General features: G+C 54.0%; 12 protein-coding genes across 12 annotated transcripts in view; 7 read left to right on the forward strand and 5 right to left on the reverse strand.

Moving 5' to 3' along the window:
• Positions 1–1,463, forward strand: part of DACRYDRAFT_97076 (BOP1NT-domain-containing protein) — a gene marked incomplete at its 5' end in the record, with an annotated part of 3,867 nt that extends 2,404 nt beyond the window's left edge. The window contains 2 exons of the mRNA XM_040777420.1: positions 97–273; positions 347–1,463. Of these exons, the coding sequence (XP_040624562.1) occupies positions 97–273; positions 347–799 (630 nt within the window). The 3' untranslated portion in view covers positions 800–1,463. The remainder of the gene's footprint in view (positions 1–96; positions 274–346) is intronic.
• Positions 1,464–1,698: 235 nt separating this feature from the next.
• On the forward strand, positions 1,699–3,165 carry DACRYDRAFT_111709 (pseudouridine synthase; the record flags this gene model as incomplete). Its single annotated transcript, XM_040769279.1, has 3 exons — positions 1,699–1,917; positions 1,962–2,354; positions 2,404–3,165. 3 exons carry the CDS (start codon positions 1,699–1,701, stop codon positions 3,163–3,165), a joined length of 1,374 nt encoding a protein of 457 aa, XP_040624563.1.
• Positions 3,166–4,206: 1,041 nt separating this feature from the next.
• DACRYDRAFT_102350 (uncharacterized protein) lies at positions 4,207–5,321 on the forward strand (the record flags this gene model as incomplete). The annotated part of the gene is made up of 4 exons (XM_040767627.1): positions 4,207–4,803; positions 4,866–5,068; positions 5,117–5,192; positions 5,253–5,321. Exons 1-4 carry the CDS (start codon positions 4,504–4,506, stop codon positions 5,319–5,321), a joined length of 648 nt encoding a protein of 215 aa, XP_040624564.1. The 5' UTR covers positions 4,207–4,503.
• A 377-nt stretch (positions 5,322–5,698) lies between these two features.
• DACRYDRAFT_25024 (tetrapyrrole biosynthesis 5-aminolevulinic acid synthase) lies at positions 5,699–7,993 on the reverse strand. The gene is made up of 2 exons (XM_040773971.1): positions 7,277–7,993; positions 5,699–7,227 (listed from the first exon to the last, which is right to left on the reverse strand). Exons 1-2 carry the CDS (start codon positions 7,933–7,935, stop codon positions 5,868–5,870), a joined length of 2,019 nt encoding a protein of 672 aa, XP_040624565.1. The 5' UTR covers positions 7,936–7,993; the 3' UTR covers positions 5,699–5,867.
• A 1,175-nt stretch (positions 7,994–9,168) lies between these two features.
• DACRYDRAFT_25025 (transport protein particle complex subunit) lies at positions 9,169–10,295 on the reverse strand. The gene is made up of 4 exons (XM_040773972.1): positions 9,967–10,295; positions 9,854–9,915; positions 9,714–9,799; positions 9,169–9,650 (listed from the first exon to the last, which is right to left on the reverse strand). The coding sequence occupies exons 1-4, from the start codon at positions 10,254–10,256 to the stop codon at positions 9,558–9,560; spliced, it is 531 nt and encodes a 176-aa protein (XP_040624566.1). The 5' UTR covers positions 10,257–10,295; the 3' UTR covers positions 9,169–9,557.
• A 1,147-nt stretch (positions 10,296–11,442) lies between these two features.
• On the reverse strand, positions 11,443–12,000 carry DACRYDRAFT_29312 (cwf21-domain-containing protein; the record flags this gene model as incomplete). The annotated part of the gene is made up of 2 exons (XM_040774311.1): positions 11,443–11,716; positions 11,771–12,000. Coding segments are annotated over 2 exons (504 nt in total), but the record flags the coding sequence as incomplete, so codon positions are not given.
• Positions 12,001–12,127: 127 nt separating this feature from the next.
• DACRYDRAFT_111714 (uncharacterized protein) lies at positions 12,128–14,284 on the forward strand (the record flags this gene model as incomplete). Its single annotated transcript, XM_040769280.1, has 7 exons — positions 12,128–12,416; positions 12,713–12,801; positions 12,856–12,883; positions 12,933–13,102; positions 13,154–13,339; positions 13,391–13,574; positions 13,635–14,284. The coding sequence occupies 7 exons, from the start codon at positions 12,128–12,130 to the stop codon at positions 14,282–14,284; spliced, it is 1,596 nt and encodes a 531-aa protein (XP_040624568.1).
• A 556-nt stretch (positions 14,285–14,840) lies between these two features.
• DACRYDRAFT_58812 (glutathione S-transferase C-terminal-like protein) lies at positions 14,841–15,607 on the forward strand (the record flags this gene model as incomplete). Its single annotated transcript, XM_040775518.1, has 3 exons — positions 14,841–15,310; positions 15,362–15,481; positions 15,529–15,607. The coding sequence occupies 3 exons, from the start codon at positions 14,841–14,843 to the stop codon at positions 15,605–15,607; spliced, it is 669 nt and encodes a 222-aa protein (XP_040624569.1).
• Positions 15,608–15,900: 293 nt separating this feature from the next.
• Positions 15,901–16,672, forward strand: DACRYDRAFT_111716 (glutathione S-transferase C-terminal-like protein; the record flags this gene model as incomplete). The annotated part of the gene is made up of 3 exons (XM_040769281.1): positions 15,901–16,379; positions 16,432–16,548; positions 16,600–16,672. The coding sequence occupies 3 exons, from the start codon at positions 15,901–15,903 to the stop codon at positions 16,670–16,672; spliced, it is 669 nt and encodes a 222-aa protein (XP_040624570.1).
• Positions 16,673–16,971: 299 nt separating this feature from the next.
• DACRYDRAFT_119333 (phospholipase D) lies at positions 16,972–20,290 on the reverse strand (the record flags this gene model as incomplete). Its single annotated transcript, XM_040770768.1, has 13 exons — positions 20,020–20,290; positions 19,839–19,961; positions 19,363–19,782; positions 18,811–19,310; positions 18,714–18,755; positions 18,651–18,663; positions 18,356–18,604; positions 17,880–18,302; positions 17,768–17,831; positions 17,607–17,717; positions 17,260–17,559; positions 17,135–17,210; positions 16,972–17,084 (listed from the first exon to the last, which is right to left on the reverse strand). Exons 1-13 carry the CDS (start codon positions 20,178–20,180, stop codon positions 16,972–16,974), a joined length of 2,595 nt encoding a protein of 864 aa, XP_040624571.1. The 5' UTR covers positions 20,181–20,290.
• Positions 20,291–20,652: 362 nt separating this feature from the next.
• DACRYDRAFT_111718 (PLP-dependent transferase) lies at positions 20,653–22,358 on the forward strand (the record flags this gene model as incomplete). Its single annotated transcript, XM_040769282.1, has 4 exons — positions 20,653–20,748; positions 20,799–21,686; positions 21,767–21,922; positions 21,981–22,358. The coding sequence occupies 4 exons, from the start codon at positions 20,653–20,655 to the stop codon at positions 22,356–22,358; spliced, it is 1,518 nt and encodes a 505-aa protein (XP_040624572.1).
• A 242-nt stretch (positions 22,359–22,600) lies between these two features.
• DACRYDRAFT_25028 (glutathione S-transferase C-terminal-like protein) lies at positions 22,601–23,463 on the reverse strand. The gene is made up of 3 exons (XM_040773973.1): positions 22,943–23,463; positions 22,773–22,892; positions 22,601–22,720 (listed from the first exon to the last, which is right to left on the reverse strand). Exons 1-3 carry the CDS (start codon positions 23,413–23,415, stop codon positions 22,645–22,647), a joined length of 669 nt encoding a protein of 222 aa, XP_040624573.1. The 5' UTR covers positions 23,416–23,463; the 3' UTR covers positions 22,601–22,644.
• Positions 23,464–23,708: the final 245 nt, after the last annotated feature.

A 23,708-nucleotide genomic window follows, 5' to 3' on the forward strand; every position in this document is an offset into this window, starting at 1 on the left:
TCCCCCCCTTCTCCCTCCAACCCCAAATGGACCCCCTCCAAGCCCCCCCTCTGTCCCGGGCACACACTCTCCATCTACCTCCCAGGGCAAGTGAAGCATCTTGCCTGGCACAACAAAGGCGATTACTTCGCTTCCGTCGCTCCTGATGCCGGAGCGGGGAGTGTGTATATCCACCAGGTGACGAGGCACTCGAGTCAGAGCCCGTTTAATAGGATGAAAGGGAGTGTGCAGCTCGTGAGCTTCCACCCGCGTTTACCGCATTTCTTTGTCGCTGTACGTCCCCCCCCTCCCCCTTCCCAGAAGAAACGACACTGACTAACAACCGCAATTGCAATTGGATGAACAGACACAGCGCTACGTAAGACAATACGACCTCGCTAACCAGCGGCTCGTGCGCACCCTCCACCCAGGCCTGAGGTGGATCTCCTCCCTCTCCCTGCACCCCTCAGGGCAACACCTGCTCGTGGGGTCGTACGACCGCAAACTCGCCTGGTTCGACCTGGAGATGGGTACAAGACCGTTCAAAGTCCTGCGGTATCATTCTCGCGCTATCCGGGGACTGGCGTTCAGCCCGCATTATCCGCTGTTCGCTACTGCCTCGGATGACGGCACGCTCCAGTTGTTTCACGCGACGGTGTACGCGGACTTGATGCAGGACCCGAGGATCGTGCCGCTTAAGATTCTGAGAGGGCACGAGGTGAGGGAAGGCTTGGGTGTGTTGGGCGTCAGGTGGCACCCGAGGTTCTGTTGGTGTGTTAGTGTAGGGGCGGATGGGAATGCGGTTCTGTGGGCTAACTAGTTTACTACTGGCAAGGGAGTCCTATACGGCGTATACTTAGCGTGCGCATATGAGCAGCATATATCTGACGTGCGGGGATGCGTGCATGAATTCCATTCTTCTGCCCCTTGCCTGAACACAGTATACTACCTTTTCGCCTTCGGTCTCCCATGCTTACCCTTCTCCTCCAACTGCTTCTTCTCCTTCTCCCTCTTCTCTTCCCTCTCCCGTCTCCGCTTCGCCCCCTGGGAAATAGCGTTCATCTTAGCGGGATCATCTCTCAAATAGAACAGCCTGCTCCTGCTCCTTCGTTTCTCGCTCCTCTGCACCTGCATATCGACGATATTCTCCGACCCGACAGTGAAACGCATCTCTACCCCAGTCCGGTGTACCACGTTCCGTAATACGAAGGAGCTGTCGGGTCCTTTGTGCCTTATTTCCATGAGTACGCCGGAGAAGGAGAAAGGGGCGCGTTTGAGTGTCAAGTGCAGGATCGACCCGGGTACGATCCGATTTGCACTTCTGCGGGCAAAGAATGTCTGGAGAAGTTTTTGGGTGCGCTCGGTTGGTGAGTTCTGGCGTAGGTGGATCATTAGCCCTTTTCCTCGCTTTAGCTTTGGGGATACGGGCAGGGATGGAGGTGGGATGAGTTGGGCTGAGGGGTTGAAGGGGTAGAGCGTGCCTGCTGTTTCGTATGATCTTGTAAGACGGGGAAGAGTGAAAGGGCGAAAGGAGCGAAAGAGCGCCTTGAAGGGAGATTAGTTAGATATATGCGCATAGAGGGAAGTACGTGCCATGACTGATGCACTTGTATTAGATGGTCGTCTGAGATGAGTGAAGAGTGCGGATCCTAAATTTAGAGTAATTTCCTATTTGGGCGGTGATCGTTTACTTTGTACTCTGAACTGCTTTAGAGTGGAATGTCACCCCATCGAACTCATCCTTCCCTCCTCTCCTTCTTCCACAACCACCATCATCCCATATACCAATGTCGCCAATACTCACAACGAGGCCACGTCCTCCTCCCCTCCCTCAACGTCCTCGTCCCCATCCTATACCGTGACCGTGGCCTGCTCGCAATCTCAAAACCAGCGGGCATGAACTCCCAAGGCAACCAGCATCCTAATCCTAGATATTGGGTACGCCCTACCTTCCCTCCCCCATCCTGCACTCACTCTTTTAGGCGAAAACGGTCACAGAGCTCCTCCCACTATTACAGCAGCATTTTGCTCTCCCGGAGCTACCCCTCGTTGTGCACAGACTAGACAGACCTGTGACTGGCGTCCTCCTCTTCGCCCTCAACCCGCGTATCGCTACCTCTCTCCACCGCCTCTGGGCTTCCAAACAAGTAAAAAAACAGTACGTCGCTCTCGTGCGCGGGAACGTACACCGTCTACACGGCGAACGGGGAATAATAGACAATTGGCTCGAGAGGAGGGGTCGGTTTGCTCTAGTGAGGGACGAACCCGCTCAGGAAGAGCTGGAGGAGCTGATCAGGAACCGCCCGGAAGGGCCGTGGAAGAACATCGGCGTGCCGGCGCGGTGTACCACCCATTGGGAAGTGCAGGCTTATTCCGTGCGCTCCCCTCCCCTGCCCCTCCTCCAAGCTAACAAACCCCAAATAGGAGGAATACGACCTCACCTTGCTCTCCCTTTCCCTCATAACAGGGTTCTACCACCAACTCCGCGCCCACTGCTCTCAAGTCCTCGGCTGTCCTATCTTAGGAGATGCGAGATACGACCGTACCCTTGCCCCCTTCGCGATCGAGCGGCGGAGAAAGGGAACGGATACACCCTTATTGCTCCATGCGGCAAGGCTGAGCTTGCCGAGGTTCTTAAGGAGGGGAGAGGCGCTCGAACTCGGGGTTCGGGATGGGGATGGGGTCGAGCTTGGGATGGAGAATGCGCAGGGGGAGGTGGCGAGCTTGTTTGAGAGAGCGTTGAGGGAGCGTGCGGATGCGCAGGCTGAGCAGGTTAGGGAGATGTTTGACTGCCCTGATCTGGATGGCGAGTGCGAAAAAGAGGGAAACGGTGAAGAAAGCAACATCGTATTCCCCAGGCCTAGGTCAGATCAGCCGTCCCATTTCTCTCTATCCCCCTCCTCCTCCTTCTCTTCCTCCGGACCCACATCACCCCACCCCCACCCCCCTCCCAAACCCAAGGGCACAGCACGCAAAGCCCGAGCCCGCCGGTACACGCTCACCATCCGCGCCCCCCTCCCGCAAGAGTTTAGGGAAGTGTGTGAGCGGGCGGGGTTGGGCGTGAGTAGGTGGGAGAGGGAGGGAGGGGTTTGGTTGGATGGGGTTAGGAGGGGGGGTGGGGCTGGGGGGGCTGGGATGCCGCTGTTGGAGGAGCGGTTGGGAAGGAGTATTGCAGCCTCTGGATGAGCTGGACTTGAGGCAGGGGGGGAAGGAGAGGAGGCTCTATCTCCACAGGAAGATGCAAGCGCGGAACAGGAACGACGAACTTTGCATTTCGCATTTCGCACCTTGACGCAAGGGATAGCGCCCCACGCCTCGGCCAGTCTGATCTCCCTTCGACGTCCAACCCGACGAGACAAACGTCGTGTTGACAAAGGACGAAGGTATTTCTCATCTGTAGAGCGGAGGGGTAGACGACAGACGACAGATCCGAACGAGTGGGAACTCCGAGTCCGAGTCCCGATCGGCTACTGTCTTTCGATACAGCCAGAACCGAGCACCTCCCCGCTGCTATCCCCCCGGCGGTGGGGGGCGATTTTTTCTGTGTGGGTTTTATGGGAAAGAGCCTTTCGGCTGTTGTTGCCTGCCTGAACATTTCAGGACCTGCACTCTGTTCGTCGACTGCAGTACTAGTGTCCGGTCTACTGTCTACCGTCTACCGCATAACCCCGTGTCAAGCATTAGCCGAAAGTGCATGGTGCTGAAGGATAGAAAACAGAGAGAGGAGGAAGTACGCTTCACGCCTACACTCCAGCGCAGAGCCTCGGCCGCAAGTCAATTAATTACCAGAAGCAGCCAGCGATTGTGATTGCAACCGCTTTCCAGCGGCTATAAATGGCCCAGCGCCTATTCTTCCGAGAGATTCCCTTCTCGTACCCTGTCTTCTAGGACTATGTATCTGCCTACCAGTGCTCTTGCCTTACTCGTCTGACCCGCTTGGAAAGAAGTGGTACTTATTGCTTGCGGGCTGCTTCGGACGCCTCTAACCCCTGACACGGCTGTCCTTCCCATATGTTCCTATGAGGTCGTGTTCTGGCGACTCCTGCCTCACTCGCAGAACCCGCTACGTCGGGCACGAACGTCCTTCTTACTTGCATGTCGACTTCCGAGGTATATCTTGCCGCCCCGCTTAGACGTTCTTCTCCCTGCGGCGAACGACCAGTCTATGACGACCAGGAACTCTTGATCGCTTCATAACGGCCGCAAGAGGTCGCTTAAACCAATGAGCGCAACGTGGATCTAATCTGATGTGGATCTGTGACTCTTTTCCGGCAAAAACAGTTTCTGACCTGCTTTTCCTCTCCTCCGTGCGAACCATCCCTGGATGTTCGTTGCTTGTTTACTATGTTCTTCTGAGGTGGACTGGACTTTGCTTGTTATTGGGACATCTTTTGCTCGACGGCCGCTGTTGGAAGCTTCTAACGACGAATGCGAAGCAACATGAGCGTTTGGTAGCCGATTGCGTCGCCCACGAGACTGTGAACCTCATGGTGCTCTGCATATAAACACGGCCTGTTGCAAGCAATGTATCATCAGGACCAGCCTCAGCCTCAGCAACCTCAAGCCACCAGCATCCTCACCAGCAAACGAATCATGTACGCCTCGACCATCCTCTCCGCTGCTCTGCTTTTCTGCGGCCTTGCCACCGCTTCCCCCGTCCTGCGGTCCCCCGTCCTGCGCCAGAACGGCCCCAACGCTCTCGGGTACTTGACCAACGACTACCTTGGTGGTGCGTGGACTAAGCTGCAGGAGGGCAACTCTTCTGCCGGTGTCCCGATCGGAGTTTCCCCGCTCGTTAATGGGGAATATTCCCGCACCCAGTTGGTAAGCCCAACGACGTTTGCATCAGAATGGCCTATGAATGCTCATTTGATAACTCCATTTAGATGGCTATCTACGAAAACCCCTTGTCGAACGGCGAGGTGCTCTACCTGTTTGCCGAGGCCGACACCGGCAACTGGATCTCCATGACCCAGTTCACTAGCTCGGACCACTATTCCCCGGGCTACTGGATGCTTCAGACCGCGCCTTCTCAGGCCGACGCTGCGTACTTCACTCTCACTGTGGGGAATGAGGACGGATCCTGGTAGTACGTTAAATTTATTACTCATTAAGAATGGGTTCTCATCCTTCCCAGCATGTCGCCCAACTATCCCACCAACGGCCAGCTGGATTGGTACCACTATGACGACCCTACGGCCAATTTCATCCCCGTACGTCACCTAGGTCTCACGGCTATGGATCGCCTGCTGACCCATCCTGTTCTCTCACAGGTCATCATCAACGCTATCTATCCGGGCTCTTCCCAGTCCTGGACCTGGCACACCGTCGATGAACTCTAAGCGCAGCGTCCTTTAGGGGGAAGCATGTTTTCCTGTGTTCTCCTCATCCCCGAAATGTGCTTCTTCCCATGCCTGAAATATCCTTCTCCCCAACCTAAACCTTCCCCTTAAGAAACCGGTTTCGTCCGCCCTTTTTGTTGTAAACTTGGTAGACCGAATGCAAATGCACTCTGTCTCCTCACCCAGTGCCCGTGCTATCAACACACCAAATAGGAGAACAGCGCCTACGAATTCCACAACCATTGAAAGAGTCGGGAGGATATCTGGACCCCAGTAAAAGCAAGACAAGGCACGTTTCACTTTACGCAGGTGTGTTTCTCAGTCGCCGTAAAGAACATGCAGCAAGAATTTCCGCCTGCACGAACACACAATACTGTATACAGAAAACAAATATCATTCCCGGGCCCATTCATTTTGGGCTACTTCGGTAGATTGAGCGCGTACAGGCAGTACATCACCGTGACGCTTAGAAACACTTTGAGGAGAATTACAAGACATTTGCTGCCATTTGTGGCATTTGGCATTCTCAACGTCAGATCAGGCAGATCAGGCAGTCGCACTACCCAGCCCCGCCTCGTTAAGGATCTCCACGGGCACTTCGGGCGCTCTGACGTGCTCCTCGACCGGGTTTGCGAACCTTATGGCCCGCGTGCTGGGGCCTAAGAGGTGCTCCAGGCGTTTCTCCGCAATCTGAGCTGCGCGCTCATCGATCTTCGCGCGTCCCTTTGGAAGCTCGTCCAGCATCTTCGGGGCCGTACCGTCTAGCAGTCCGAGCTGTTCGTCCGTCCAGATCGAGTTGACCTTTTGCGCGCCGGGCATGCCTACGCCTGCACGGCCGCCCCGGCGGACCCACTCAGATTCACGAGGGATGGATAGGTCGTTGAATACCTCTTCGAGGGAGTTGATCAAGTGCGTCATCTGGGCTTTCGAGTGCCCAGGAGTGGGGGTGATCCTGAGCCTTTCCTCACCGACGGGGACAGTAGGGTAGTTGATCGATTGCACATATATGTTGTATTTCCGTAAGAGGCGGTCGGAAGCTGCTTTGGCAAGCGCTGCGTCTCCCACGAGGATAGGGACGATGTGCGACGGACCGGGGACGACAGGGATATCGCGTTTTGCCAACTCAGACCTGAGGGCACGCGTGTTCAGTTGCTGGAGTTGGCGGTCAGCGATATGCGCGCTCTGGTAGGCGATGGACGCTTGAGAGCCAGCGACCGTTGCGGGTGGAAGGGAAGTAGTGAAAATAAACCCAGGAGCATAAGAACGGATCGTGTCGATAAAGTCATGCGAGCCGGCAATGTAGCCGCCTACCGTACCCCATGCCTTGCCAAGTGTGCCAGTGATGATATCGATACGGTCCATGACGCTGCCAGGGACCCGCTCGCCATCTGGGGCCTTAGCGTTCGCCTCGAAGTCCAGATGCTCCGCAACACCTGCCCCGTGCGGACCGTACATGCCAACTGCATGCACTTCGTCGTTGAATGTGATCGCACCGTACTTGTCTGCCAGATCGCAAATTTCCTTAATGGGTCCAACTGAGCCGCACATGCTGTATATGCTCTCAAAAGCAATGATCTTCGGGGTTTCTTTCGGAACAGCAGCCAGTTTCGCCTCAAGGTCAGCAAGGTCGTTGTGTTTCCAGATCACCTTCTTCGCGCCAGAATGTTTGATGCCCTCGATCATAGACGCATGGTTCAATGCATCGGAGAAGATGACACAACCGGGGAGCTTGGACGCGAGCGTGGCCAACGTAGCGTCGTTCGCGACATAGCAGGAGGAGAACACCAATGCAGCAGGCTTGCGATGCAGTCTCGCGAGCTCGGCTTCGAGGGAGAGATGCAGTGCACCGTTACCGGCGATATTTCTCGTCCCACCGGCTCCGGAACCGTAGCGGTCGAGGGTACGACTGCTCCAATATGAACCACGGCGCATATATGCAGCGAAATACAACTCACTGCATGGTATCCAACAGCACCTCGTTCCTTCCCATCCCGAGATAATCGTTGCTGCACCACACATCGACCTTCTCCTGAGTGTTCTCTGTATGCGCAACAGGGAACTGCTTCGCCAGGCGGTTGATGTTGTTGAAGTACCTGTAGCTCGAGTCTTTGTGTTTCCTCTCGAGCTGGGAGCGGTAGAACGCCTCGTAGTCATATGCCTTCCCATCGTGCTCATGCGTCTGCTCAGCGGACGCAGCCTTGGAGTCGACCGGGGTGCCAGGAGCAGGCGTATCGACAGCAGCCGCCCGAGCTCCGGCAGCAGCGTGGGGGCAGATACCCTGGGCAGGAACAGCAGCGACACCGGCCTTCTTGTGGATCTCGTCGACCTCCGCGCGACCAGCGACGGAGGCGTAGCCGCGCTTGCCCTGGGCAGCGTGGAACGGGCATCCTTTAGAGGGCCCGGCAGACTTAGCAGGATGCCCGATCTGAGCCGCGCGAACGGCGAGAGCGGGTCCCATGACGGGGCATTTCTGGGCGGTGACGGCGAGCCTGGTGAGACCTGCCTGGGCGGAAGCGGTTGTACTCAGCGAGCGGAGAGTGGAAGTTGGAGTGCGGAGGAGGTAGGGGCAGGAAGAACGCAGCTTTGATAAGCTGCGAGTTGTGAGGCGATCCATGTGCCTTGTATGCTGCTGAGCAGGATGAGGACGACGATGAGCGGTGACGATGGGAGGGGAGCGGGGGAAGGAACGCAACGCACTTCAAACTAGTACTGTGGTACTTATATGAAATATTGAGACCCAGAATATCATCTCCTCTCTCCCGCCCCTACCAAAAGAAGCATTCACTTTTCCCTCACTGCCACGCGGCTTCCCGCAAAATTTACTTCCGCTCCTCGGCATTCTCGCCCTCTCATTGGTCAACACACAAAAGTAAGGGACGCCACTTGCAACGTCTTCCCTCTCATTCGCCCTTTGACTGTCACGCGCCTTCCTGCTTTGCCCGCGATAATTCATCTAGGTCGTGAGACCTGATCGCACCGCTGTCGTATTTTATGCCGTTAAACAAAGCGGTGATAATCATCAATACGAGACTGCGGGATCTGCGCTCGGTGCTTTCCGATCGACGTCCCCCAGAGAGAACACACGCTAAGGTACAGCACCTGAGCGCTCACTGATGCTGGTTATGTCGACGTGGCACCTTCCGCTCGCCGACCGGCGATTGGTCAGCCGGCCCGTGTCCGGTCCTGGCGGGCGAGTTGCGGCACCCATTTTCCGAGTCTTGAGGGCCCAATCATCTTGTCTTCAACCTGTATACAACCTGTCATAATGCATCGTTTGTCTGGATATCTTCTGCGTTGTATGGTGCCAGCACTTCACCTTCGTCGGACGTGGCAGGATTGATCAGGACTCTTCTCTAGGCGCCGGAGGACGGTCCCTTACCCATCTGGTGCTTACGTGGCTTACGAACTGAAACTGCACAACACCACCAGCTGACGACACTCGTGCTATTGTTGATCTACTTTTGAGCATGGTACAAGCTGTCTCGGGTCCCGGACACCACGCTCAGTCCCATGTTGAGCGTTACCCAGCATAGCTGATAAGCAGCTTTTCCGGTGATCGTGCGGGACTGCCTCGAGGCTGGGAATTGGACTACGGGCGCGTACCCCAGCTTTACCGATGGACAGGAATGTGCATCATAGACGAGACCCAGGAGCTGCCCGACTACCACCCGAGTAATCTCCCTCGTACCGTACTGTGTATCCCATGGCAATATCAGCCTTTGATAGTCAACGTGTACGACATAATCGTACCTGACCGTCGCACATCGTCGTCAGAGATTGCCGCTTGGTAGAACTGTTTTCCAGTCGTGAGAACGCTGTAGCACAAGCTAGCCCGTTCATGCGGTCATTGGTATTCACATTATTTAGATGCTTCGCTGGCCGGAATTCCGAAATTTCCTGTGTAAGCTATGTAAAGTAACTCTCCATCACGAGGTATCTTGTCATCAACGTATAGTGCTCTAGCCCCTGCTGCTAATACAAATCCAATCGTATTGCTATCGTCCCCCGGCTTAATCTGCTCACTCGACGGACCAGACACGACATACGTGGCAGCGAGAGCATCCCATGCCGGCAATGGTCGTGTTCGGGCCAGTTCGCCGGGCGTTCCGTATATTTGAGTTAGATGCGCAGAGCTCAACTGGCCGTGCAGGGCAAGTCGACACGGGCGAGACGAACACACATGACAGAAGTCGGGATCGGCGGGATCGGCGCATATATGCACTTTTCGTGAGTGCATCAGAGATATCGCTTCGCGCTCGCCTTGATCCTCGCGTCGAACACCGGGCTGCGTATCGGCGTCCTGTAATTATGAAACGGGCTGAGCTGTAACTGTGCCAATGTCAGCAACGTCCCATGACCACAGAATAGGATAGAAGAAATAGCGTAGCCTACCTTGACGTAGTTCTCCCATACTTCCATGAAGAACAGCCGGATGCCTTCGTCGTTCTTAGGCTCGTGGAGCAGGATGAACTTCATATCTGTGGATAAGTCAGCCAGTCGCAGACGAAAAAAGACAGAAACAGTGAGCTTACTGCCAGGGGTGATGAACGCAGATACGGTCCATTCGTTAAACCGATCGATAGCCTTCAGATACCTACAAACGGATCAGGATTTTCAAATGCAGATGAGTCAATGACAAGCTCACATCGACCCGTTAGTCCGTTGCACGTCCTCCACCACATCCAAGCTCGCATTGGCAATCATCATGACCACATGTCTGTCCTCCTTTCCCTGCCCAGGACCCAGCGGCCCAGAACCCTTCACGCTCGTAGCGCCAGACAAGGCGGCCACCGTTCCCCCGAATGCGGAGGCCGACCAGCTAGGGAGCTGGGAGGCGAGCGTGCTTGTGGGCCCGGAGACGGGACGCGTGGAGAGAAAGGTGAGCGAGTAGAGGGGTGTGTCGAAGGGGTTTATGATGAAGAGGTGGTAGGACATGGTTGGGATTAGAAAATGGGGTATCGCTTAGGCTTATAGCGGTATTTTGTATAGTGCAGAGGGAGTTGTTGGTGTGAGAGTGGACGTCGTGTGCTGATTGAGGGACGCGCAACGCCACTCCTGTGAGAGACGCAGCGACGATATTTTTTGGGCTCGTAATACATAGCATAGAATTGAATTGATACGAGATGAGCTAGGATGTCATGAACGAGTCTACCCGCTTACAATCTGCTAGGCAGTTTTTAGGAAATACAAGTGACCAAACCATAGAACTACTGTAACCACTAGCCCTCACTCAGTCCTCGCTCCCAACACTCATGCTGCTCCCTGAGGAGACGCTGCGACTCCTTGCCCTGCTACCGATAGTCTCGCCTTTGTTCTCCTTGTCTTTTTCACGCTCTTCGCCGGGTTCATCCCTGTCTTTCCTGAGGGGTGGAGAGCGGGAATCTTCACGCCTCCTTGGTGGAGGAGAGCGAGAATCCTCACGCCTCCTCGGGGGGCAGCGAGAATCCGCGCGCCTCCTAGGTGGAGAGCTCGAGTCGTCGAATCGTCGGCGAGATGGCTCATCGTCAGGGAAACGACGTGCATTCCTTCGAGGGGAAGATTCGGGTGTAGGAGAGCGAGCAGGAAGCCGACGGGGCGGGGGTATGGGCGAGCGGATTGGACGACGGCGGGGTACTGCCTCGGGAGTGGGCGATCGAGCTGGACGGCGTGGAGGGCTCATTTCCCTACCTTCCCTGTTGGGATCTGATGGAGGAGAACGGGTATCTTCTTCACGCTCTCCTTCCTCAGGGGTTGACGAGCGTCGGCGCAGGGGAGGTGTGCGCTCCCTCCGAGGGGGCGGCGAACGCTCAGCGCGACGGGGAGGAGGTGATCGGGAACGATCATCCCGGGTATCGTCTCGTCGGTCATCTCGTCGATTATCTCGACGGTCGTCCCGTCGTAATGGCGGGCGACGATCGTAGTCGCGACGGTCACGATTGAAGTCACCATCGCGATCTCGAGGAGGTGATGATCGGCGAGAATACCCGTTCCGAGGAGGGGTGGGGCTCCGGCGCACCATCCTCTCCCGTTCACGTTCCTCTCGTTCTTTTCGCAGCCGGTCTTCTTCGCGTCGACGGAGCCGTTCACGCTCCTTCGATTGCTTTTCTCTTTCCTCGCGCTCCTTCGCTTCTACTTCACGACGTTCCCTTCTCTGTTCGTCTCGCCTCTCACGCTCGCGTAACGCTTCTTGGCGTCGCTCTTCCTGCAACTCGCGATTGAAAGCCTCGCCTTCGACGTAGCTTTGAGTACCAAGGGCGCGAGACATCTTTTCCAACTCGGCCTTCTTGGCTGCAGCAATAGCATGCGTGTCGGAGGGTTTGAGAGATTTGACTGGCGTGGGCGCAATGCCGGACATGTCGTTCGTCAACTTGTCACGCAACTCGGCCACTCGACGTTGAACTTCCTCGTCATCAACTCTGTCATCTCCATTGGTATTTGTGAGCCTAGATGTAAAAAAACTTGACACTCACCCGTCCTCTTCTAGTTCCACCTGCAGCTCCATGCACTTCACTTCAACCTTCCGCCTCTTTTCGTGCTCCAAAATTGATTGATCCGGCTCACGATGCCTTGGGGGTGCACGGTCGAAGTCGTCAGCCCGTCCATAGCTGGAATCACGAGGACGAAGAGCTGATAAGTTGCGCACAACATAACCGTTCGTGCCAGATCCACGAGGTGTGATTAAACCAATGTTGCCGTACATTTTGGTAGCGTGAAGAAAGGTGAAAGATGAGTTGAGCAAATTAGAATCCGATAATAATCCGAATGGTCCTCGGCTCCGATGAGGTCGTACACTGTGCCATGTACACAGAGACGACCTTTATCTCTCTATGTCATCATTCGCTGCATTGCGGGACAAACGACAAGCCCGACAAGGGCCGTCATTTGCATCAGTATATTCTGGTTCTGTATCTCCCTCGACCGATGTGAAAGGATCTGTGCCTGCCGAGCTCTCCGACTCAGACGCGACACCACGGTCTGTTCCTGCAATGGAAGAAACGAAGTCTTACACGTACGAAACGGGTGTTTATGATGAACTGCCCGATTTTCTTGAAGTACGGGAGAGCAAGAAGAAGGGAAGAGGTATATATGTCAAGCAAGGCATGACCGTTAAGGCTGGTGAGCTTGTCATTGATTGCCCACGTTATGCCTCTTCTCACAACCTTGGGAAGGGTCAACCCTGATAAAAGTGAAACCACATGCATACAGTCTCTCAAGTAGAGATATCGGTGCTTATTGCACGTCATGTCTGTTAAATCCTCAATCATCGCTCTCCGCTGAGTACAAGGTCGTCCAGCTGCGCCGGTGTACTGGCTGCCTAGTTGTGTCATATTGCTCGCGGGAGTGTCAGACACATGACTGGAAGGACCACAAAGAAGAATGTCGTGTATTGAAAAGCTTAACAAGCCCTCAAGGAGAGGATTGTTCGCTGCCTGGGGAGGCTGTGAGAGCACTGGGAAGATTGGTATGGGCACGCAAACGGTTAGGAGAAGGGAGCGCGTCGGTGCGTACACAGTCTGTCATTTCCGTTGAGCATAACTGACGAGCTTTAGCATAGTGGAAAGAAGTGGAGTTGATGCAGTCAGGTCTGTGGTATTTCTGCATCTGTCAATATGTACCTGAAAATTGTCATAGACATCGAGCGCCTGAACCCTCAACAACACGAACCACTCTCACTACTCGGTTTCGCCTTAGTTCGATATCTGGACATCTCTCCGCAAGATACACCCCCAGCAGAGACGGCTCGTAAGCTTAAAGAGCTAGGGTTTTCGTCAATACGGGATTTAACCAATTTGCTGTCTCGAGTCAGTAGCCCATCAGGTCTTTCGATGCGCAAGGCTTAACATTTGACATAGTTCCAAACTAACTCTTTCTCCCTCACTACTCCAGATTTGACAAACGTCGGAGTCGCTATCTCTCCGTTGGCCGCTCTGATATCGCATTCATGTATGCCTAATGCTGTGGTAGTATTTCCAACAGGTCTGGGCAGACGTGGCGGGCTAGAAGTGATTGCACTACGGGATCTGCAACCAGGAGAAGAGGTAGCCGCTTTCATCATTTGATACAGTCATTTCCTGACATTACATTTCTAGGTTCTGACTTCGTATGTGGATATTGCCTTGCCAAGGTCACTACGATGGAAAGAACTGAAGGACCGCTATTTGTTCGATTGCGAATGCGTTCTCTGTGAAAAACATCATGATCACGAATGGATTGACCCTCGAGAAGCTTTGAGATGTAGCAAGAAGGGATGTAAAGGGAAAATGGGAACACCAAGTGCGTGCTTTTTCGTTGTGTACCCATTCCACGACATCGTTGGCTTATATGTTATATTAGCATCTTTGGGCACCACGGAGATCACATGTTCTATATGCGGCACAAAGCTTTCTGTCAGCACTGCATCACTCCAAGAGCATGTTAAACTTGCCGAAGATGTACTCCACAAAGCAGAGGCTATACAGTTCTCGGACTCAGACAAAGCCCGATATCTCCTCGTTTCCATTCTTCGGGATTTCGACCCCTTCGCTCTGTCCGCATATCCGCTTCTTCAAATCTTACAGCTCCTTCAGCAATTACTCATCACCGCTGTATTTGATCTGCCGTCGACTGGAACAGAACGCGATGGGCTATTGCAGGACGCCGCATCATGCTCGGCTTTAGTGCTTAGTGGAATGGAAGACGTCTACCCGTATGGACACCCTAGCAAAGGGATTCAATATGTAACAAGTGCGAAGCTTCTTATGGCCGAGATGTCCGCTCCGATGACCATGTTACAAAGCACAACCTTCCCAGCCGACCTTGCTTTGACGCTTCCAACAGGGATCAACAGATTGTCTATGTCACTAGAACTTCTGGCGAAGGCAACCGAGGAGCTTCCTTTCGGCTTTGGGAAAGGTGGAGGCATTGTGGGGAAGGATGTGATCTTGCTGGCGACAGGGCTGGAGCGAGAGATAAGCATGTGGGGAGGTCTTGGCAAGCGAAGATAACTTCGCCAAGATGGGCTATTAACACACAAGTCGTCTCAAATGCATCCGTTCGTCCGATTATTGTCCAGGTGGCGACTATTAATTGTTGAATGTAGGAGAGTTGTTCGTCGCACCTGCGAATTTAGGGACTGCATCCATGTTACGCTGACAAAGGACATTCCATTCACTGCTTGAGTCATGCTGCGGAAACACTCCATTTGACAAACCGTTCTGTAACCGTCAGCCTGCCTGGCATCATCGACGCTAAGGTATCTCCGATCATCGGAGTTTTCGCCTCCACCTTCCGGGCGTGTAAATGGCCAACGAAACGATGCCTCGGGGGTTCTGCCAGCTGGTGCAACCTGGATTCGGCGCAACCATACAAACGTCTTCGTTCAAGCCTGGAAATGAGGATAGTGCCAAGCCGAACGCACACATTCACCCAGGCAATAATAGCAGAGAACAGGACGGTTCAGAGTATAAAAGATACCGGATAGCGATGGTCGACATTACCTCGCCCCACTTTCACTCGAGTTCGCAAACTACCTCGAAGCAACTATCAACACTTCTCACAGCAATGTCCCACGGAAAGCAGTTCACACTCTACGCGCACCGCACGGCTGTGAATGGATACAAGGTTGCGATTGTTCTGAGCGAGCTGGGGCTGGAGTATGAGATGATTTACCTCGATTTCGACAAGAAGGAACACAAGGCGCCCGAGTTTGTGAAGTACAACCCCAACGGCCGTATCCCTGCCCTCGTCGACCACGCGAATAACGATTTTGTTCTCTGGGAGTCGAACGCAATCTTGCTGTACTTGGTCCATCGTTATGACAAGGGGCACAATATTTCGGCCTTCACAGATGCCGACAAGGCACTGCAAGACCAGTGGCTTTTCTTCCAGGCTTCCGGACAAGGCCCTTACTACGGACAGTGGGCTTGGTTCGTATCTGCGCCTGAGAAAATCCCTCTCGCAATCGAGAGGTACAAGAAGGAAACGGAGCGTGTTCTTTCTGTGCTCGACACAGTTCTCACCGGGCAGAAATGGTAAAGGCTGATGCTCGTGAAGACATTTGGAGTGCTCACCACCTGCGACAGGCTTGTTGGTGACAAAATGACCATTGCGGATATCTCATTTATCCCATGGAATGATCTTGCGTTCCACAGGATTCTGGGTCCCGATTACCCTCTCGGAGAAACTTTTCCTGCTATGTTCAAGTAAGTCGTTTCCCATATAGTCACTTGCAGATCCTACAATCCATTAGATGGCATACCGCTATGATGTCTCATCCCGCCGTCAAAACGAACATGGAGAAGAGAGCCGAGCTGCTGAAGTCGGCGTGACCGTCGTATGAATCCCCTCGAACAGGGGAATAAATAACCCTTCCTCCCAACAATACAACGGTTGATAGCTTTTGTACCGCGTATGTATGTGATTCTACATGATGTCACGTGGATGCGGTCCGGCCCAACCTTTGTGACACCAGTATATGGGCAGTGCGATGTGTATATGACATCTCGAGAGCCTTGACCGGGATGATTCGGAGTGCGAGAGAAGTGTCTCACCATCGAGATTCCAACCTCTCAACTCACCCCACGACCCACACCCATATCAACCACTCTTCCCCGGCCGAACGATGTCACACGGTAAGCAGTTTACGCTCTATGCTTTCCCTGGCCCGACCACGAATGGTTGGAAGGTTGCCCACGTGCTCAGCGAGCTGGGGCTCACGTACGAAATGATTTTCCTCGATTACTTCAAGAACGAGCACAGGACGCCCGAGTTCTTGAAGCTCAATCCTAATGGTCGCATCCCTGCTCTCATAGACCATGGAAATAACGACTTTTCGCTGTGGGAATCGAACGCAATACTGATGTATCTGGTTGATCAATACGACAAAGAGCATCGTCTGTCGGCCGATACAAATGTCGATCAGGCAATACAGGACCAGTGGCTGTTATTCCAGGCTTCTGGTCATGACGCCTACACCGGACAATGGGCTTGGTTCGCTAAATATACACCAGACGAAAAGGTGCCTCAAGCTATTGAAAGATATAAGAAAGAAACGGAACATATTATGGGTGTGCTTGAAAGTGTCCTCAGCAAGCAGGAGTGGTTAGTCCTCTTCTTTGCCATGTCCAAGGAGAACATTCTGAAACACCATTAGGCTTGTTGGTGGCAAGATTACTATCGCCGACATCTCATTCATAGCTGCAAATGACCAGACATTCACCAATATTCTCGGACTGGACTATTCGAGGAAGATGTTCCCCGCCGTGTACAAGTAAGACAAGAGATGCTGACTTGTCTGATTATGCTCTGATAACGCATCCAGGTGGCATACCGCCATGATTTCTCGCCCTGCGATCAAAGGGGTGGATCGTGAGAGAACCGTCTCACTGGGATAAGGTGTCATGAAGAGGACGACCCAGTGTAGGATACGTCATGACTGTTTTTCAATGCACAAACATGACAATACACATATTGTCTCAACTCAAACGCGACGCACAACCCCAGGTTAATGAAGTCGAGTGCCTCGCCAGAGTCCTAGTCCCTGCTGATTTCTCGTCCCTCTCATCTGGCTATTAGTCCGAGTCCTATGCCAGCGGACGGTTGATCTATCTTCGTTGTTGTGTAATCAACCTCAAATAGAGAGCGAATTGCCGAATACGATGACTGCCGCATAGGATGATACCAGACATGGTTTTCATAGATAGAGAGCCATCAAGGGGTTATAGCTGCTCCATTGAGACCCGGATATCAGTTCGCTCTCCTCAATGAGGAAGTCCAGAGGGCAGTCGACCACGTGTCCACGAACCTCTGTAAAACAATATCAGTAAGTTTTATTTTGGATTGGCTTAGCAACTCACGTGAGAGTCGCGTCTTGAGTTGTTCTAACGTGACGTCTGGCGCGACATGACCAGGCAAGGTCTGAGGTACGAACGTCTGCGCATATATTGGCAACGGGATCATCAGAGAAGTATAAGAGAAGTACCTTGTACGCCTCCCAATTCCGCACCATGTCACTCGGAACAGTTCTGAAGATCTCCGTGAAAACACCTCGATTGATCTTGGCAGTATTCGTCCAAAGATGCTGGAAGGCGTCTGAAAGAGGGTCGGCAACGAGGTCATCTTCGGGCTGTCCTAGCTCGTTCTCGAGAGGGATAGGCGCTGGCCGCATGAAGCTTGTCACGGGCTCGTCCCCTTCCGGAGGACAGTTCTGTGGTCGGATAAGGCCGAGATGCTCTCGGAAGAGCTTGCGCCGCAGAGTGGTTGCAAAACGGGCAACCATATGCTGGGTCGGTGTTGGTAAAACCTCGCATAAGAACGAAGATCACTCACGGGGTGACCGTCCATCGTCGACTTGAACATATCCGTGTCCTCTACGATCACCGCAATCTCCGAATCACCGTCTCCTCGCTGCGAACGGTCATTGAAGTTCGCGCTCCCAATCTGGTCGGCCCACATCAGAGTAGGACAGTGATGCCAAACGGGAAACATACAATCACACGAACGTCATCGACGATCATGAGCTTTGAGTGGATATACACCTCTTCAGTGACATAGCTGTGACTTGTCAAACAATGCAGCTTTTTGGCCCTTAAGGAGACGCACCAGCTCTTCTCCTCTTCTTCCGTCCCAAGCCACTTCTCGTCTTTCAGTTCCGTCCTATCCTGCAACGCATGCTGTGCGACCGAGTCCGAGACGACCGTCTCTAGCGGCATGCGCGCCGCACTCTCAAATTTCTTCAAGATCTCCCTGGCCTCTTCAACCGTCTTGGGTGCTTTCACCTGCACGGGCTCTACATTCTGCTGCGTCGTCCCTAGGTTAGCAGTATCCCCAGTGTCCGCTTTAGGTACAGCGATGGTGACATTCGATAGCTCTGGAGGGTGCGAGTCGCCCGTCCATATACGTGCTAGTGCTGCCTGCGCTTCGCGGAATGTCACGCCGGACTTTTGTTCCATCTCCTGGAGGAAAGACTTGGGCGCTGCGATACGGTCATACCCGCGCAAGTGGTAGAACCGGATATACTCCATCCTTGCACTCGTTGTCAACATGCTGGGCTCGTCGCAGGATGCTAATGAGCTCACGGATCATAACCTGCCTTCCGGATCTCCTCATAGATCGAGTGACCGCCCCTGTTGATAGTACGGTATGTGGCACCAAGGATGTTCTTCAGCGCTGATTGCTCGTTGATGTTTCCCGAAAAACCGGGTAGTTCGGGGATGACGACCATCACCTTGAACTTGCGCCCGGCTTTTGCGGCGAGTACGATGCGGTCGACGAGAGCACGGGCGATCTGGTTCTGTACGGGGCCTTCTTCGACTGTGTTCGAGACGCTGGGAGGAGTCAGTGGTTTGTCCAATCGAGGCTCCTTCAACGCACAAGAACTGGTTCTCTGATATCCCTGTTTAGCGGAAGGAAGGAGATAGGATGACAGTTGCTCACCAATGTAGATAAAATGATTCGCCTCTTGGATAAGTTGGATGTCTACACATATATAACATCAGACCCGTTGCGCCTTGGCGAGAAAAGGGCAACCCACAAGCATTCTGTATGCTATGCTCCGTAAGCACACCATGGCTCCAATCACTCACGCTCCTCCCAACCTGCATCCTACACGTCCCGACCGGCGAGTGCCCGTCCACATTATCGGGCGGCGCTTCGGGACCCAGCCAGCGCTGCTTGAACTTCCTTCCCAGTTCATGGAACGCCTCCCGATGCGGATGACGGACGATAGGCTCGTTCGGACCGTCTTCCGGCGTATGGGGAAAGGCGAGGATGTCATATCGATGATCATGATGGTACTTCCGGTGGCGAATCTCGTTCCACCGCTCGACGAAATGCTGGACAACGTCGAGCACTGCCGGGCCGGAGAAGGTCAGGTGCACGTCGTGCCATGGCATACGGGGCGTGGTGAGCAGGGAGACGAAGTTGGAGGTGTACTGTTGGACGGACTGGAAGTCGAGTATCCGGGCGTTGTTGTAGTCTTGTCCTGGGAAGAGGGTGTGTGCGGACGCGGTGGGGTGTATGTCGGCCATCGGGCTGCGAGGGAAGCCAGTTGAGCTCATATATGCGGGCAATGATGGGCACATACTGGTTATGAGTATCCCATCTCCCAAAGCAGGCATCTAGCCCTCCCACCGCCGCCCTCAAGTTATCCACCACAACGACCTTCTCATGGTGACTCCAGAACTCGATATCATCCACAGTGCCAATATGGTCCGGATGTCTCATGACCGCGATGTTCTCGTGCAGATCCTCGAGCGCGTGCTTCGTATGACTCGAGCTCATGCTCATCGTCTGCGTCACCTCTTTGTACACGACAACGTATATGCGCACGCCTTCGGCCGCCTTGCGTGCTAGGAGACGGTCGAGTCTCCATTCCGGGTGCGCAGCAGGAGGACGCCGGAGGTAGAGTTCGGGTGAGAGCCACCAGTCTAGGATGAAGATGTGGGAGCGGGCGCTGTCCAGCAGCTCCGAGAGGGCATAGAAGTAGTCATGACCGTCGATGTGCCTATGTACCGTGTCAATCGCGTTCGGTACGACGTGGCTGGCGTGGGATGCACGCACCACTTGACGCTGTTATGCCATCTATCGACCGCGAATGAGCGGAATCGATGCTGGGCACGAATTTCATCCCTGATTCTATCGTCTTCCTTCTCCCAGTCCTCGTCGTGTCTGTGGTTCGGGTTCCTACGCGTGACCCGTGAGATTCATGATGGTTTAGAGAGCGGATGGGAGGGTAGCGCACCACTTTCCCTTTATCTCCTGGATCGCATGGTGTGCGATCTTGGAGACAATATTGACCTTGTTGGCAGTACGCAGACGCGCCTGTCCAAGGTCGTGCTCCAGACGTTGCCTGAAGTGGGAGTGCCCATGCTTATGAGAATGATCAGTCTCGGTGTCGGACATCGTTCGATGAGCTGGTTGGTGGTAAGGGAGAAACCAGAGGCGTAGCGCAGGAAAGGGGGAGGTTGACCTTTAGCTTATGCGCTAGTTGTCGGACAGGCTTGGAGGTCGGCAGCTTCCTCGGCGACACATCCCTCCCCCACACACATCCATTCTTGGCAACCAACGCGCCCTCTTCTTTCCTTCTTCGGCATCCTTCTTATGTAAACACGGCACACGATCTGACTCACTCTTCGGAGCCGAAGCCGGAGATGTGTCAGGGAGGGTTACCTGAAAAGGAATATTTATTGATGTCCGCTGAACCGCCAACAATTGAAACGGGATTGGACGGTGAACGGTACATCACTGACAGACAGCGAGTACTTCACTCGTCCGTCGTCGACCACAATCTCCTCCTTCTGCTCTTCTTGACAACATAAAAGGCGACCAAGATTGCTCTGGGTCGTTATCTATTCCTAGGATCACACAGCTCAGGATGTACAGGCAGTCTGCACTCGCTGCCTATCGCTCTCGAGCGCTCACATCTACCCTCGCACGCCTCTCTGTGCGCGCATCCTCCTCCTCGTCTGGAGTACGCATACACCTAATCCTTCCTCTTATTACCATCTTACACTGTCCTAGCCCTGCACGAAATACACCGACGTCACCCACCCTGAGGATCCTGCTTCGCTCGACCCAGCAATCCAGCGCCAACTTCACCGACTCGAGTCCTGCACAGCGAATACCTATGCCCGTCCACCTCTCATCTTCACCTCTGGACGAGGATCGCACCTCTTCACCTCCCACCCTACGCGCGAGTACCTCGACTTCTCCGCTGGAATCGCTGTGAATGCCCTTGGCCATTCGGATTCAGGTTTCATCCAGGTGATGGCGGACCAAGTGGGGAGCCTTGCGCACGCAAGCAACGTCTACTGGAACGAGTGGGTTGGGGAACTCGCTAGTCTCTTAGTGGGGTTGACGCGGAAGGAAGGCGGGCTCGGGTACGCACCAGACGACTCGTACACCTTTTACCAGCGAGACAGCGGACCGCACCTGTTCTCTCGGACATACACCGAGCCCGAGCCTGAGGACCTACCTGCCCCTTCTCCGACAGGCGCAAAAGTGTTCATCAGCAACTCCGGTACAGAGGCGAACGAAGGCGCACTCAAGTTCGCCCGAAAATATGGGAAGGAGCTGTGGGCGCGCAAGACGGGCAAGCCCTGGGAAGAGAGCACTAAGACCCGGTTCTTGTGCTTCGAGAACGCCTTCCACGGCCGGTCTATGGGTGCGCTCAGCGCTACCACTAACCCGAAGTACCAGAAGCCGTTCGGACCCCTTGTACCTGGGTTCGACATGGGCAAGCTGAACGATATGAGCTCGGTGAAGTTTATCACGGAGGATCATTGTGGAGTTATCCTAGAGCCAATCCAGGGAGAGGGAGGCATATTTGAATGCGATATTGCCTGGTTGAAAGCTATCAGGAAGAGATGTGACGAGGTTGGCGCGGTATTGATCTATGACGAGATTCAGGTGTGTGGCTTGTGTTTTCAGTGACTTCTTCCACCGTGTTACTTGCTGTGTTTGGGTCATATACTGACATTGTGGGATAGTGTGGCCTCTACCGGACTGGCACGATGTGGGCCCATTCGCGCTACCCCACCACCGCGCACCCAAACGTAATCACCATGGCTAAAGCCCTCGGCAATGGTTACCCCATCGGGGCAATTCTTGTCAAGGATGAAATCGCAAAGGCCGTCACCGTCGGGGTATGTTCCTTACGTACCTGTTCATCCTTTCGACGCTAACGCATGATGCCCTCTCCAGTCACACGGAACAACCTTTGGCGGGAACGTCCTTGCCGCCCGCTTAGCGCACTACGTTCTCACTCGTCTATCCACACCCTCGTTTCTCGAGCACCTCGCCCTCGTCACAACGACCCTAGACACGCGTCTCTCCTCCCTTGCCGGCTACTTCCCCTCAGTAGTCTCCTCCGTCCGAGGGCGGGGTGCCATCCGCGGTGTAGGTTTCCACAAGCCTGAAGATGCGGCCAAGCTGGTGAAGATGGCTCGGGAGAGGGGAGTACTCTTCCTCTCAGCTGGGAAGGACGCGGTCAGGTTTGTCCCCAGTTTGAATATCGCACTGAAGGATGTGGAACATGCGATGGATGTGCTGGAGAGCTGTTTGGCTGTTATGAGCAGTTAGAACATTGGGTGGGATAATGGGGTTATGGGACGGCGGGAGATGCAGAGCATCTAGGGCAATCGTCCTTCCCACCATGGGATGGGCTAGAAGTACGGAAGTTACTTTTGGTTTAGGCACTCATCAGGGAAATAGAATCGGCTTTCAATCTTCCTCTCGATGATGGCAATTGGCGGTTGTTGGGCGATATGGCCGGATGGGGACCATCCACTGATTGACACCCGCGACTCACGTGTGAAATTGGTCATTCATTTATTTATCTCTCTGGTACACCGCTGCCCACTTCCTTCTAGTGACTCATCATGGACGTCCGCTGCTCTATGCATGCCTTGATAGCGGGGCGTTCCGTCATGGCGTTGTGCCACCTAAAAAGTCATTCAACCTGTGTTTGTCGGTGCCGACTACAGCAGAGCTCACTTATACACAGCGGGGTACTTCTCCGCAATCGGATAGTCATCGCCAAGGATTGCCTTGAAGGCGCCGTTGTTCCATGAGATGAAAGAGATATCGGAGATGGTCATCTTGCCAGCAACAAGCCTGTGTAATGATCAAACTGATGTCCGAGGTAGCTTATGCGAGTGACTTACCATTCCTGCTTGCTGAGCACAGATTCTAGAACACCGAGAACACGTTCCGTCTCACCCTTATACCTCTCCACCGCACTGGGCACCTTCTCCTGGTGATAGAATTGGAACCAGAAGAACTGGCCAAAATACGGTCCCTGCCCTGATGCCTGGAAGAAGAGCCACTGGTTCTGGTACGCTTTATCGGCGTCGGTCACAGCCGAGAACTTGTGCTCCTTGTCGTACTTCTCGACAATGTAGAGGAGGATGGCGTTCGACTCCCAAAGCACGAAGTCATTGTTCCCGTGATCGATGATTGCGGGAATGCGACCGTTCGGGTTCAGCTTGAGGAACTCGGGGCTCTTCTGGTCCTTCTTGGCGAAGTCAAAGAAGACCGACTCATAAGTAAGCCTGAGCTCAGCCAGGAGATAGGCGACCTTCCAGCCGTTGGGACCACCAACGTGGGTATAGAGGGTGAACTGCTCGCCGTGGGACATGATGTAGAAAGAGACGATCTGAGGTTGTGGGGAGGGAAGGGATATCCGTGGGTACTGGAAAGCTAATGAGCGTCCGCTGGCATTCCCATTTACACTGACGACGTGGACATGCCAGCTACTTTGCTAGCCAGGGAGCATGAATAAATAGATCAGCTCGTTCGGGTGTTGCAGTTTTGTTGAAAGACCCGGGCGCATCCCTTGAGGACAAACTGATCTTCCGCTTCCAGCGAAGCCAGTGGTGGTGTCAGACTCAACCCAACTTTGTCAGGCAAGACAGCTCTGTAATCAATACA

This window comes from Dacryopinax primogenitus (assembly GCF_000292625.1).
Source record: "Dacryopinax primogenitus strain DJM-731 SS1 chromosome Unknown DACRYscaffold_22, whole genome shotgun sequence".
Classification (NCBI taxonomy): domain Eukaryota; kingdom Fungi; phylum Basidiomycota; class Dacrymycetes; order Dacrymycetales; family Dacrymycetaceae; genus Dacryopinax; species Dacryopinax primogenitus.